The 15854-nt window shown below is 35.2% G+C and overlaps 1 protein-coding gene and 1 long non-coding RNA gene across 2 annotated transcripts in view; one reads left to right on the forward strand and one right to left on the reverse strand.

Annotated features, from left to right (window-relative positions):
• The window catches only part of cpm (carboxypeptidase M), a 45531-nt gene that overhangs the window by 3842 nt on the left and 25835 nt on the right, over window positions 1-15854 (forward strand). The window contains exon 3 of the mRNA XM_052555118.1: window positions 10580-10677. Coding sequence (XP_052411078.1) covers window positions 10580-10677 — 98 coding nt within the window. The remainder of the gene's footprint in view (window positions 1-10579; window positions 10678-15854) is intronic.
• Window positions 4867-7799, reverse strand: LOC127956868 (uncharacterized). Its single transcript, XR_008153653.1, has 5 exons — window positions 7243-7799; window positions 6941-6985; window positions 6763-6811; window positions 6570-6634; window positions 4867-5865 (listed from the first exon to the last, which is right to left on the reverse strand). It is a non-coding gene; the product is annotated as an uncharacterized LOC127956868 (long non-coding RNA).

Consider the following 15854-nt stretch of genomic DNA (forward strand, 5'->3'; position numbering starts at 1 on the left):
CCAGTGCCAAATACCAAACCACTTGAAGTGTAGCAAAGCGGTTCATATCAACAGTGAGACAGAACAACTCACTTGAATAGACCTCACACTAGTTTCCCATGGTTCTACTCAGGTGCTCAGAAAGACCAGCCAGTTTTAGTCTGTTACCCCATCAAAAGGATCCAGGGCAGCTACAATGCTTTGCTTCAAAGGTCTTACTCTATGCCTATACAGTCATACTGAAAGCGTTTTGCAAAGCAGTCTGTATTGTCTGGGGATGTTTGAAAGGATAGTTTGCTCATCCCAATTGTTATTTGAAACGGAAAATTAGTTCAGCTAAAGATTTGCTGTTTTCCACAGTCAGTCAATCTGTCAGAGTTAAACAGAGCTGGTAAATACTGCCCGCACAGGAGCACAATGCAGCTCCTGTGTTTAGAGATTGGTATAACAAATAAAGCTGACCTTTGATTTGCATGTGGGAAACAGACAAGATGGTACTTTTAACAGTGAAAGAAAGTGATTCTCAGGCATCCTTTCAACATTAAAGGTTAAGGTTTTTTTCTGATTCATCCTGTTTGATTTTGCCTTTTTGAAGCATAAAACTTTACCACTTTTACAATTTTAAACTAGACTGAGTGAATTAATACACAATACTATTCAAAAGTGTGGGGTCAATCAGTTTTTGAAAAATTTGTTCAACCAAGGCTGTATTTATTTACTTAAATACAGTTAAACAGTAATATTAGGAAAAACTTAATAGAATTGTTAATTGTTTACAGAAAAAATATAAATCTTTCTGAGTGGTAGTGTTTGTATAAACAAATGTAATTTGACTAATATTTTAAATGCGTTTAAAGAACTAAATTACTATAATTATAATAGTCTATCATATCTTTATTCCATCAAAATCTACCAAGCCCTGCATTTTAAAGCCACTTTTTTTCCTTACTCTGTTTAAAATTACAGAGTGATGGAGACATTGGCTTATAGTAGAAAGTGCTGCTAGTCAGTGACATTTAAACTTATTTGGTCTGTGGATCAGGTTGCTCTCTTGGCTCAGCACAAAACCATCGAGTTGAATACATCCACTGCCAAGTCTCTATCCCAGTCTCTTCTGTCTTTTTCACCAATTGATTTAGATTCTAATATCACACTGTATGTGTTCTCTCAACATCTGTATCTATGTGGGTGGTTCTCCATAGGTTTTAGAACAAATCTCATTTTCTTCATCTCTAGGCTAGCGGTGTGCCCCAAGGCTGACCCTTGGGACCACTTTAGTTGATTAAAACCTCAAGTAAACCTCTGCTTTCCCAGTTAAAAATCTAATTCTACTGATGCAAGTAGTGCCTGTAGCTAATCCAAGGACAGTGAGTTACCATATCTTTTCATTTAGCTAATGGATTTGCACTTCAAGAAAGCAACCCTTATTGAAGTTGTACATCTCTCCATCTCTTGGGAGCCTTGGTTACTGACTGATTGTAAAGTCCATTTCTCCAATCACTTCAGTTTGTGTAGTCATTGTATGCTCTTGCCCCGTCAGGCTAACCCCTTGTTTTAATCCCACCTTGTCGCCCATTGAAGGCCAGGAAATAAGAGCTGACTAGAGGTAATCTAGGACACCAGCTGCTTAGCCTGGAAGGACTTCCTTGTTTGTTGAGTGCCCTGTCTAGGCCTAATCAGTGTTACAATTGCCCACTGGGGCAGGAATGGGAGGTGGGGGCTGGCTATGATTATCTCTGATTAAATGTTTCATATGCTTGATTAGTTGGGCCAAATTAACTAATGCTGTTGTATGGTGATTATCAACCAATCGTGGCAGTCGTGTCGGCTTAATCAAGATTACACTGCAGAAATCCTTTAATCATTCGTAATTCTGCACATCATTTTGTCTTGTTTGAGAAACAGAAGTAATTGGATTTCAGATCTGATTGGATTTTCAGAAATTGAAGAAAGTGGAATTGAGCAGTTCTTGTGAAATTATTTTTTTTTTTTAACTGCTATTAAAGTCACAATGAAACAGAAGTAACATCAGATCTTTTCTTCCGTGTTGGGACACATCAAAGTATAATGGATTATTGAAAAAATGAGGGGCAGAGACTGAGATGTGGGGGTTTCATGTTAAGACGTGTCGGTATTTGGTAATACGATATATCACGATAATGAATATGCAAATATTGTTATTGTGGGCACTTCAAATTACAGAGAATAACTGTACAAATTATTCAAAATTTTGAATGCATTATAATAATATTTTTCCCCATCAACTGGTCACAATGTACAACATTACTGTAAGCTGCATCAAAGATGTATGAGCGCACTCATGTAAACAAGCATTCAGATTGTTTTATTTGCTATGGTGTTCATCACATTGACATACTTAAATATTTAGACTTAATAGGCTATTTATTTTCTAACTTTTTTACATTTTAATCTGGACTACAACATGCCCTAGATATTGTTTGAAAGTGTTTTGATTCTTTATTGTTTGGTCAAACTTTGCATTAGGGCTTCATTAGTAAACATTAGTTAATTCATTAGTTAAACTGCCAATTAAAAATTATTCTAAACATTCATTAATCTTAGTTAATGTCAACATTAGCACATTATTAAAATCAAAAGATGCAATTGTTATTTAATGAGCTTACATTAACTAAGAGTTGAATTTGTATTTCTTTTTTAAAAAGATTAATAAATTCTTTAGCAAATATAGCTGTTGCTCATTGTGAATGTTAAAACATTAAGACGAACTAATTAGATCTTATTGTAAAGTGTTACCTGTTGGTCTTTAGAATTCTTTTGCACTTTAATCTCTGTAAAATTAACTATAAATTAGTGGGTATTGCTTTGTTTTTAAAATGTTCAGTTATTTTTGTAAAAAAAAAAAATTAACCTGTCAACACTTTTTTGCAAATAAATTTCAGTATCGTGATCATACTGTATATCATGATAAAAGCATTAGCAATTAATCACACCAGGAAAATTTGATACCGACATATGCCTAATTTAAACATTATGAGGTCAAAAATTATAATTTTTTAACCATACATAAATTGCTCACAATATGATCTTAAACATGCATTTAGAAAATAGACGGGTGAAGTTTCATTTGATGCCAACTTTAGGGGTCAAATTTAAATCCAATATATAAAAAAATATATATCCAAGATCACACCTACTTTTCTGTTGCTTTGGGAATAAAAGGCCAGGTGCATTTAAAAGCAGGTCTGATTATTGCAGTACATTGGAGCTTATTCGACCAGAAGATAATCGACGTTGCTGATGACACAGATGCTTGGCTGTAAATCTGCATTTTTGTGGAGGTTGTGTGTGGACAGGACTCACTGACAATGTCGTCAAATAAGTGCAGACAATGCCAAAATAAGCTGTTAAAGTTCTATATGGATATGTGTGAATTTAGCGGCAAGATTGACATGCACGCTTGAGCATGTACAGGATGCTCTGAATTACTGTTAGAAGTCTACTTTCTAATAGTTTTACCCATTCACAGAATTTGACACTGTTAGATTTACAAGTAAATTATGAACTGAGACCTCTTGAACAACTGAATAAATTGTGCATTCAGCCCCAAATAATTGCTAAATTGTTGGTATCCTGCTATATTTCCTGTTTCAGGGGCTGTTTTTTAATGATATTCTGTTGTCTAATAATACGTAGGAGAGAGTGGGGTACGATGAGCCAAATTTTTATTTTTATTTTTTAAACTTATGTGGTTGAATGCATCTTTAACAAAGGGTACTAAAAATATGGCTTCTTGTGTTTTCAAAAAAAGCCTCTGGCTCAGTTTGCCCCAGGTTAGGGTAAGCTGACCCGAGTCAGTGGGTAAGATGAACCATCTGGGCATTACTGAATATCTGACTGAATCTGATTCAAACCCCTGTAAAATTTTACAGATGATTTCTCCTTAAAAATGTCAAATAAAATTTTACAAACAGTCATAAAACTAAACATTTTAGTTAAAAGATTATTGGAATGGTAGCTTCTCTGCATTGTTGAACAGGCCATTAGAGACTGTACGTGGAAAGATAGCCTATATATAATTATAATGTGGTGAAAAAAAAATCTTCTGGTTCTCAGAGAAGTATTTGACTTGTACACTGTTCCTATCACATAAACTACAAATTATATATATATATATATATATATATATATATATATATATATATATATACTGTATACTGTATATTAGGGGTATAACGGTTCGCAAAAATCACGGTTCGGTACGTACCTCGGTTTTAAAGTCACGGTTCGGTTCATTTTTGGTACAGTAAGGGAAAGAAGTGCAAACATTAAACTGCAGGTTGTTTATTATTATAAACTTTTTTTAACAATTTGTTTACAATTTAAAAAAAAAATACTTTTTAATAAAATATATATGAAAAATGAAAAAGAATAAGAAATAAAATACTGCTGCAAAGTTCTCCACTAAATAAAATACTAAATATAAATAAATAACTATGATTACAGTGCAGCATTACCAATCCAAGCTTGTAGGCCTGCTCATATTTAAAAAAAAATATATATATAACTTTTCCATAGTGTAAAGTCTGTTTAAATGCCGACGGGAGCTGCGTTTGAATTACAATCATTTTTTTCCTAGTTGTAGTGATGTTCACACTCGCGTGATGCCTTTTGAAAACCTTAGGCCGGTGACACACTGGCATATTGCACCTGTCAAACATAGTCTATTTTGCCGTCAATACTGTTGACGGTGTCTTTTATCAGTACACTCTAAAAACTGCTGGGTTGAAAACAACCCAATTTGGGTTATTTTGACAACCCAGCGCTGGGTCAAAAAGGGACAAACCCAGCGCTGGGTTATTTTAACCCAACCAGTTGGGTTATCATATTTAACCCAGCCTGCTGGGTTGCCTTTTTTTATGGTTTAAAATGACTATATTGCAGGGTTTCAAAAACCAGAGCGGGTGTTTTTTATCACTGTATTTCAGAAGGAAAACTACTGTATTTAGAAAATGTTCGATATCATTTCGCATGTGCTTGATAAGGCAGCGTTTGTGAGCTCAGCACCGCTCTGCAGCCGTTACCGGAGAAACCTACCTCTCCCGCTCTTAGCGCCTCCTGCTGGCAGAAAATAAACTCGCAGTGTAGCCATGTGGGGAAACAATGCATTTCTACGTTAAAATTAACCCAAATTGAGCTAGGCATTAAACCTACATATGTTGTTCATTTTAAATATCACTTTTACACACAAATAATTATCAAAAGGAAAATATTTATTAAAAACAGGAGAAAAGTCAAAAAGTAACATGTTAGAAGAAATGCAGAAAAGGATGGCATTAACAGCTACAGAGTTCATAAACAAAGCATTGAACATTTGATGAATATAACTTAAGATCAAATTGGACTTTGTTCAATTGTATATATTGTATAAAAATATACGAAAACACATACAATAAATTTACAATTAGTTAGGGTTTTTTTCCAACTATTCTGGCATGACAGTACACAAATAAATCACAACATTAACTTTGATATTATAACATTTAACAGACGCATGTGTGTGTGTGTGTGTGTGTGTGTGAAAGAATGTGAGCAGGTGTATGAATGACAGTGTGTAAACTCTTCTACTAAACAACACAGAAAAAGCTTTTTTTTTAACAAATTATACACTTACAGTTTGTTTCATAGTCCATGAATAAAGATCATGCATCACGGTCAATTTTCATGATCTCTTTAGCATAACTGACGTAATCATGAAGAAACCCCATCAGCACAGCATGTGACATCTTCTACATCATCCAGGGCAGCGTCCTTCTTTAAAACCACCGCTGCATCAGTTTAGGGGAAAGAAGATTCTCCTCTCTGACCAGGATACATCCCAGTCACCGCCTGTTCTTCATCAGTGGCCTAAGAGAAACACATTTGAAAAAATTAAACATTTAATTAAACTATCCATTTTCAGGTAGAGGTGTATTCACATCCGTAAGGATAGGTAAATAATCGGTGTTAAAGTTTCAACACTTTGTGCGGTTGTTTAATGTCTGTCTATCACAGCTCTCATGAAGTCTATAATGGCAGCACTAGTGTGAGGACAGGTGATATTGTTTGAATAAATATCACTTTCAGAAAGCTTCTTTACTGAAACATTAAAACAGACATGACATTCACATACCTCACAATATTCATGTACATGGAGGGCTGCTCTTCAAACCGTTAGTTCAACAAATAATTAAAATGTTCATAATTTACTCTCCCCATGTTTTTCCAGACTCATACAAACTCTGCTCATTTTTTGGAAAGCATATGAATATATTTAATATTCTCTTTTTGTGTCCTCCATTGCTGGTCTGGGAGACCAGTATTTTATTTTGAACATACATGTTTGCTATCATATAATTTAAGATGTATTCATAAATAAATATCAGAATTTACTTCTACAATAACTCTATATTTATGAAGCTTGAAAATACTGATTATCTAAACTATAAATGGATTAACAAATATTATGAGAAAACTAAAAATATATTAATTTATGTTGTAAAGACAGACAAAAGTCTTATAGGTTTGGAATGACTTGAGGGCAAGTAAATGATTTTTTGTGTGAACTTTACCTCTAAGAGCGAAGACCAAGAATAATGACTCTCCAAATCAGACAACTCCAAAGTTGGTTTGATTTCTGCAATAAAAAACACAGACATCAATGGTCTTAATGAAATGAGCACGTAATCACACTGTTGTTGCATCAAAATGTGAAGTAAACCGGCAGGAGACAACAGAAAAATTTATTTTCTAAAAATAACTTACATAAAATCTCAAAGGAATGATGCTCTCCCATGTCTCTTGCTTTTAACATCTACAAAAACAAAAAACAAACATTATTTTACTCTTAGTAAAACACAACAACAACTGATAACATGAAATTATGAAGTTTACTTGCCTTAAACGATCTTTCCCTCTCTTCAGAAGAAGCTGAGAAAACCACCTCCTCACACAAGCAGACTTCTGTGTCCTTAACTTAGTTTGAGTTCTGCAAAGAGGGACATCAATGGTTTCAATAAAATATTAACATATACATACATATATATACATACATACAGACATATATATATATATATATATATATATATATATATATATATATATATATATATATATATATATATATATATATATATATATATATAAAAATCACACTGTTTTGCATCAAAATGTGAAGTTAACAGGCAGGACACAACATAAACATTAATTTTCTAAAAAAAAAAAAGTAATAATAACTTAACTTACATCAGTCTCAAAAGAATGAAGTTATCTTGTCTCTGGATTGCAACATCTAAAAAAACAACATTATTTTAGTCTTAGTAAAAATAAAGATAACTTGATGTTATTCTGAAGTTTACTCTCCTTAAACCGTCTGTCTCTCTCTTCAGAAGAACACCTCATCCTCACACAGGTCTGTGACTCCTCACACAAACAGCTTCTGTGTCTTTAACTCTCAGCGCGAGGACAATGAAGACACAAGCTTGACAAGTCTGAAATATTACATGTAAAACATACTTTTAACAGTTACCACTTCAACAGCCTCAAAATAATTATGCTAGTCTTTACTACACAATGCCGTTTCCTTTAGGAGACAAACATACATTCAGTTTAACCGCGAAAAAAAAGACAAATTCACATGAGCGTAACCGTGATCATAACCGTCTGTTAACGCCTCAAAGTTCAGATAATGTAAAATCGTATGTAAATATGACAAAATACATTCACAGACGTTATATTAAAAGTACATCCTCCGTTCAGTACCGTTACATGAGGCAGTTAAGACCTCCGTGTCTGAGGCGAAAACCACGTCCGTTTTTTATATATATATATATATATATATATATATATATATATATATATATATATATATATATATATAACGTGTATATATATATATATATATATATATATATATATATATAACGTATATATATATATATATATATATATATATATATATAACGTATATATATATATATATATATATAACGTATATATATATATATATATATATATATAACGTATATATATATAACGTATATATATATAACGTATATATATATATATATATATATATATATATATATATATATATATATATATATATATATATATATATATATATATAACGTTAAGCTCCTTTGTTTCCGCCTTTCATACAACCGGGTAAACAATAAAAGATAACTTTACATTTTGAATATTTACTTACCATAGTCTTTCACTCGCTTCTCGCTTCTATCACGCTGAGATAATGGCGGCTGCTCGCACTGGAGACGTACGATCTTGACGTGACGTGCGTGCTCTCCTTCACGTCCGCGTCCTCAACCCAGACCCGCTGGGTTAAAAAAAATTTTTTTTTAACTTATTTTCAACCCAAACTTGGGTTAAAACATCCCAAAGTCCTATCCAACGGCCTCAACCCAGCAGTTGGGTTGAAAAAACAACCCAGCGTTTTTTAGAGTGTAGGCTTTATATTTATGCTCGACATGAAGTATAGATATTGTTGTCGTGAAGACAAGATCCTGGTCTGTTGGCGGTCTCCCTCTATGTCACCTACAGTAGCAGAAGCGCGCCAGCGAAGCGTCAGGCACGATTCTGGTGTGTAAAGACACAGAAAACACGAAGCAGCCGTCACGCAACTGACACACAGCAGAAAAGCCATGCTCACGCCACGCAGCCAGTGTGTCACCAGCCATAGAATCAGCTGCAGGGCGGGATTTGCGCTGAACCCGGAGACTTCCGCCACTTAATATGTTCTTTGGAAACACGAAAATGTACCTATGTTCCACAATCAAAATATTGCATTCGGTCATTCACACGTGCACAGTACTGAAAGCCCTGTACCGAAACGGTCCGGTACGAATACACGTACAGTTACACCCCTAATATATATAAACATATATAAAACAAATTAAACCAGTTGTGTAATATCACATTGAAATTTATACTTCAGATTTAATTCCACTTCAGTGCCTTATGGTAGGGTAAGTTAAAGCCCTAGTTTAAAGGGATCGTTCACCTAAAAATGAAATGTTTATTAGTCTATGTGTTGTTTTTAATATGCTTTTAGACAAATCATGTGCCAATCCATTTTTCAACACCAGTTGCTGAGTATTTTCTCCTTAAAGGGATAGTTCACACAAAAATGAAAATTATGTCATTAATGACTCACGCTCATTTCGTTCCAAACCCGTAAGACCTCAGTTCACCTTCGGGACACAGTTTAAGATATTTTAGATTTAGTCCGAGAGCTCTCAGTCCCTCCATTGAAGCTGTGTGTACGGTATACTGTCCATGTCCAGAAAGGTAAGAAAAACATCAAAGTAGTCCATGTGACATCAGAGGGTCAGTTAGAATTTTTTGAAGCATCGAAAATACATTTTAGTCCAAAAATAACAAAAACTACGACTTTATTCAGCATTGTCTTCTCTTCCGTGTCTGTTGTGAGAGTTCAAAACAAAGCAGTTTGTGATATCCGGTTCGGGAACGAATCATTTGATGTAACTGGATCTTTTTGAACCAGTTCACCAAATCGAACTGAATAGTTTGAAACTGTTCGTTTCATGTACTCTGACTGAACTGCTGTGAAGAGGGAACTGAAGATGAACACCGAACCGAGTCAAAATGATTTGCAATATTTTATGTTGCTTTATCACCTATAGGCATCATAAATATATTTAGACCTGGATAAATTTGCTTTGATGAAACAGCCATTACATCTGTTATGCAAAAATGTTACATAGTAAAAGTATATGGGTGCCTTACACTCCTCCTACTTGTCTCTCCTTTTCACAGTCTGGCAGAAATTGTGTGACTCAAATATATCGTCACATGAAAGCAAAAGTGAACAGTTGCCAAGATGCAGGAGGTGGGTCAATTTACCCCACTGTCCCCTATGTTTGAACAGAAAAGTTAATCCAGTAATTTTACAGGAATATAATGTATACAAAAGTAGCTAATCTGTTGGAGAACCTGACATTTTTTCTAAAAGACTGTCTACGAGACTAGGTCCACACCTTAGATAACTTTACATGGACCACACACACCACAGCTTACTTATGGAGTTCAGGATGGCTCACGATAATCTTTGTAAAGGTACACAATGGAAATGGAAAGCTAGATTAAATTGTAGTAATATTACATGGTTTAAATTTTGATCAAATTCACCCTTGGAAAAAAATCCCCAAAAAGACAGAAACGGTTATCTGTAATGGTTTAGAAGACTAACTTTCCCTTTTAAGCCCATCTTAATGATTTATCTCCATTTTAAGTTGTCCTGATGCAAGCATGCTTCAACTTGCACAGTGAATATGAGATCTCTATATTCAGTAGTCCTCCGAGGCAGAGACAAGCAGACGGAATGAATGAGAGCTAGACATGAGATTACATGGGATTGGGTTGCCAGGTTCCTGCACAAGCTGTGCAAAAACATTATTTGAGTATCTGGTTGACTGAAAAAACAAAGACATTAATCATGTGACCAGCACAAGATCCACAGCACTTAATTCAGTTGCAAATGTACCGATTCACTTATTGAAACATTTGTTTGCAGTTGATTAACATTTACATTTTGTCTCTCTAGGAAGAGAACTCTGGGTCTTAATACTGGGTCAACATCCCAGAGAACACAGAACGGGCATCCCGGAATTCAAATACGTGGGCAACATGCATGGAAACGAGGTAATGTGGCTGTTTAACTTGGTTATTTACTGCAAAACCCGGTTATGCTTTTACTAGGTCTTGTGTTGTGAGCAGGGCCTTTTGCGTGGACGGGTTTCATATCACTGAATCGCTTCTAAAGAACTCAGTCGTGCGTGTCTTTGTTTTCTTGGGGCTACATTTGGAATCGGAGGCTTCTTTAAATAGATCCAGCTCTGCGTTTTAGTTTTGTTTCTTGTGCTGGTCTGAAGGGGTGTATTTGGTAAGGGGTGTGTGGGGGGAGAAAAAGCATCACAGTCCGAGGAACCGGCTGGGATGCCAATGAAGAGAAGTGGACTGTGAGCTTCACGGGGAGAAGAAATTCCAAGGTGGGGTGTATGGGGGGGTCTTTTCACGCGTGTGCTCCGCCCCCATGCCTATTGTGAATTCAGTACTTACTGTCATTGTGAGGGGAACTACACTACATTTGCTAAAGAGAAACTGTGATTTGAAGTGCTATTGGATGAATGGGCTGGGAGAGATTTTTGAGAGAGAATTTCATATTATTGGCTAAAATGTCAAAATACTATATTATATCACAGATTAATTTATAGTGATGACCATCCTCCTTTTATGAAGTGGCACATTCCTTTGTGGAACCTCATCTCAAAAGAACTGAAAAAAAATTATTTACAATAAGTTTCTTCTGTCGGTTTAACTGAATAACACAGATTTCCATCATGCTGTGTTTTTATCCATAAGGCGTAATAATGTAACGCTTGGAATATTAATGTGACATTGATATCACAAACACCGTAGAACAGAGGAATGTAATGGAACATTTTAGCCTGCTGTGTCCTGTCCCTGCTTCTGATAAACTTGCCATCTTCCCAAATCCTCATTCAGTCTCTTTCCTGGTTTGTTTTCAAGGGTGCTTTTTTAGAATGTTATTTAAAGGGGTCATGAATTGAGAATTAAAAATTCCTTGATCTTTTGATATAAGAATTCGTTGTGCTATTAAAATGTCCTGCAAGTTTCAGAACTCAAAACTTTCTTGTTAAGTCTAAAATTTGTCAGAGCGACAGGTTGTGGCAATGTGCCACAAACACACGAAGTGATCGTGTGTATAAACTCTACCTCCGCAGAAGATCAATGCCTGCTTCTGCATCATTGCCTGTTTAGCCCCGCCCACCGATTAGCACGCATAGTAGGTAAATGACAAGAGCAGCAAACACAGGAACGAAATAATGAACTTCATTTTTAATCAAGTGCCAGACCATATCAGTAAGAACTTAGTCCTTTGTTCATTTCTTTGTACCGCGGATTCGTTTACAAACAAGGCACGATTTGACGCAGGATTTTGCTGTGATGTGCCGCCTTTATTGGATCTGATAGTACTGTCGCAACACAAGTGTTGAGTAACTGTTTTTATTTCGTGATCACTATTGCTTTGTCTATTATTACAGGTTGTTTGATATGTACTGAGTATTTATCCTTTTTTGACCTAAATCACAACAGTGTCAATCTATGAATGACGTAGGCTGTCAAACATACACAACTGTTTGCCAATCATAGCAGTAAGCATGCACTTTCGAGTTTACTAAATCTGCCATGCCTATTCAGACAGAGCTTTTCAATGAAGGGGGTCCAAACAGGACAGAAGATAGCCTATTACTTCTAAAATATGTTTTTTTTTTTTTTACTGTACAAATATTGATAATAGTTGTAAGTGGACCTTTAAACTTTATATTTGAGTTCAACCAATGGTGTAATTTTGGGGCAAAACACCCAGATTATCTGACCAACAGTTGAGTAAAGGTGGCACTAATCGGCTGAAATAAATGTTTGGGAAACAATCATTGGTGTGGCTTTCTAAGGCAAGTATTTCTGGGCTGTTTGGCCAGTGAGCAACCAGTCAGAATGCTTTAAAAACACGCTAAAAGCCACTTACTGTACATGCTAAAGGTACTTCTTTGAAACCACATAACACTACCCTGGCAATTAGTGTTGCTTTCGTCAATGAAAATTATGACAAAATTTCATTGCCAATGAACCTTTATCATGTGACGAAGACGAGACGTGACATAAATGCTGCACATTTGACGCTGACTATAATTCAATATCGTTGATGAATAAAAACAATACTAAATGTGGTTTACAAAATAAAAACTATGCTAAAATGTCTCTTCATTTTCATTAACCAAAACGAGATGAAACTTAATGTTATTTCATCTTGTTTATTCGTGTTGTTATTTTGTAATGTTTCTCTCTCCCGCTTCTCACTTCAAGGACTGTGTCAGGTCGAAAAACTAAAATGACAGTTTCACACAAAGACTAGAATAAAATTAAAGCAGGCCGCCAAAAACAACACTACTGGCAACCACTCACAACATCCTAAGACCTTGGTGGTCTTTTGCATACTCTGGTGCTTTCATATGTATCATAGGTAGCTACTGTACATTTCTCTAATGGCTTTTTAAATTTGGTCTGTCAAAGCATTACTTGTCTAATTATAGCTGCGGCTCCATGGTGTCATCTAATTAGACAACATAATGTCTGGATGTTTAAAGAGGATCACTGTTCAAATCACTCAAATGCAAGGAAGCCATATGAACATCCAAGATGGGAGATGCATTTTAAATAAACCTGTAAACATTACTCCGATTAGTCTCACAAACATTGCCCATTAGCATCCATGAGTCATCTCACAGTGAAGTGTGCCAGCCCATTGATAAACCACTAAAGTGCTCCTAAAATGGTCTGAGTCTTTTATGACCCCCTAAGACAGAACATGATCCTATTGTGTAAACCTGAATGGCATAAAGTGTCTCTAAACATTTAGCTAACACAAGCATACAGACCGTAAACACAGATAGAGCTAGTATGGATTACTGAGGGATGAAAGCGTAGAAGAGATGGGAATTGTCCATTACATCAGTGCATTACTGGGAATAGAAGTAAATAATTACATTACTTTGGACCTCATTTATGACATGAAAACAGATCAAACGGATATGTCAGAGGCATTTTTGCAACATTAATTAATTTATAAAATGCATCTGTATTCCTGTTGCTCAAACATTAGCAACACCAAGGTTGTGTGTTTGATTATTTGTTTGATTTTACAGAGAAATGTTTCTTTAATCCACTTTGGATGAAAGCATTATCCGAATGCGTAAAGGCAAATGGTTTAATGTAGGATTTGGACAACTTGTTTTGCTCTGGTTTTACAATTGGCTGCTGGGAGTTTGCACACTAGCAATGTTTGGTGTGTTGCTAAAGTCATTAGGGCATTGTTCTGCCATTTTCTAGGGTGTGTTGGTGGGCCCATAGTCGATATAAAGCCGTATTTAAGAATTTGAAATAATTTGACAATGGATTAAACATAAATGTATAAAAGCAACATACTTATAATTTAGATGACAGTATTTTTCACAAATAAATAAATATTTAATAAAATGATTACAATAAAAAGTAAACCCTGTAACCAAGCGGGCACTCAGTATTTTGGGAAGTTTGTGTGCAGTGGGAATCATTTTTCAAATGAAGCCAGGGTAACCCTCATTTTACATACAGCACTCATACAGAATTTTACAGTGGGCAAATGCATAAAGCACAGTATAATTTGAAATCATGAGTTTATAGTTTAAAGCATTCAATTCCTACATTAATGCCTTTGTTTAACCGTTCTATCTGATTATTAGACATAACTGTTAACGACAACAATAAACAAGAGAGAGAGAGCGTAAGCACTGTGTGCGCTCTGGCGCTGCCGCTCTAAGTTCCATCAAAATAAAAGTCGGTCTAGAAGAAAAACTTAGCGGCCAATGCGGATATTTAAAAAATGGCAAATATCAGACGATATATTGGCCTTGGCAATATATTGGTCGACCACTACCCATAATGCTTTGAGGATCAAGGCAAATGATTTCCAGTATCCTGCCAGAATATACTGTCCACAGCAGAATCAGTTGTTCATTTTAAATCCATTTACTTATGGTTTGACAAATTTCAAGCTTATTTTGTTATTACTGAAGCTTGGATATTGTATTAGATATTACTAGATATTATAAGCACTGCCAGAGTTGGAGAGAGGGAAAGAAATGTGAAAATGAGTTTCCTGCTGACATTTTGGAATACTCCAGGGTTTTCATGCTTTAACATCACAACATGCGTAATGTAATACTCTTGAGTATAGTCAGCTTTGAGAAATAACCATCTTTACAAGACCCGTAAAAAAAAAAAAAAAAAAATGGGTAATTGGTTTGCATGTAAACTTTTTGTAATTATTATTAGCATGATGTGTGCATTTAAATGTGAATAGTGTCAAGATTTACTCAGTGGATTTCATTTACTTCTGCACACCGTATTAGTAGACCAACTGTATAAAGATACAGCCCCTGATATTCTAGTCTCTATGGCTTGGGGCCATTTTAATTGGGGCCCTATGAAATCAGTTTTATTTTATGCCATTTTTTTTTTTTTGGACCCTTTTAATACTGGTTAAATTGCATAAATCAAAAAGCAGGTCTAATTAATTTAAATATTTAAAAGGGACATATGACATTGCTAAAAGAAACCTTATTTTGTGTATTTGTTGTAATGCAATGTATTTATGCAGTTAAAGGTTTCGAAAACACATTTTCCACAATGTACATTGCTCCTCTATGCCCCGCCTTGCTGAAACGCGTCAATCTTTACAAAGCTCATTGTTCTGAAAAGAGAGGTGTGCTCTGTTGGCAGCTCAATATGATTGGCCCAATTTCTCAAGTGTGTAACGAAAACGTTACGGCCCTTACCATACTGTGATTCCATGTGTCTCAGTGCGGAGTAACAAGACAAAAATAATAAAGCCCATTATTAATGAGGCATTTGTCACATCCAGTGGGGACATAATTAAGGATTATAATGACTTATATTGTCTTTTTATGCATGATGTTGCATATCGCCCTGTGTAAACCAAACCATGTCTGCATTTGTGATCGGAGAAACCGCAAACAAGTTCTACTTTTCTCAAAACTCACATTTGAATCATCAGTGGCAAATTCTTAATGTTAAATGTACTTAAAAATGGTGAGTCAGAAGCACCAGACTGTCCTTGCAAAGATGGAACTGTCCCATTTTTTTAGAAATAGACACCGGCATTGTAGCCTACTCTCTCAGGAAACAGTCCTTGTCATCCATGAAATGTGCTTCACACATTTGAATATTTGGGTTGA

Source organism: Carassius gibelio, chromosome B4 (assembly GCF_023724105.1).
Source record: "Carassius gibelio isolate Cgi1373 ecotype wild population from Czech Republic chromosome B4, carGib1.2-hapl.c, whole genome shotgun sequence".
Classification (NCBI taxonomy): Eukaryota; Metazoa; Chordata; class Actinopteri; order Cypriniformes; family Cyprinidae; genus Carassius; species Carassius gibelio.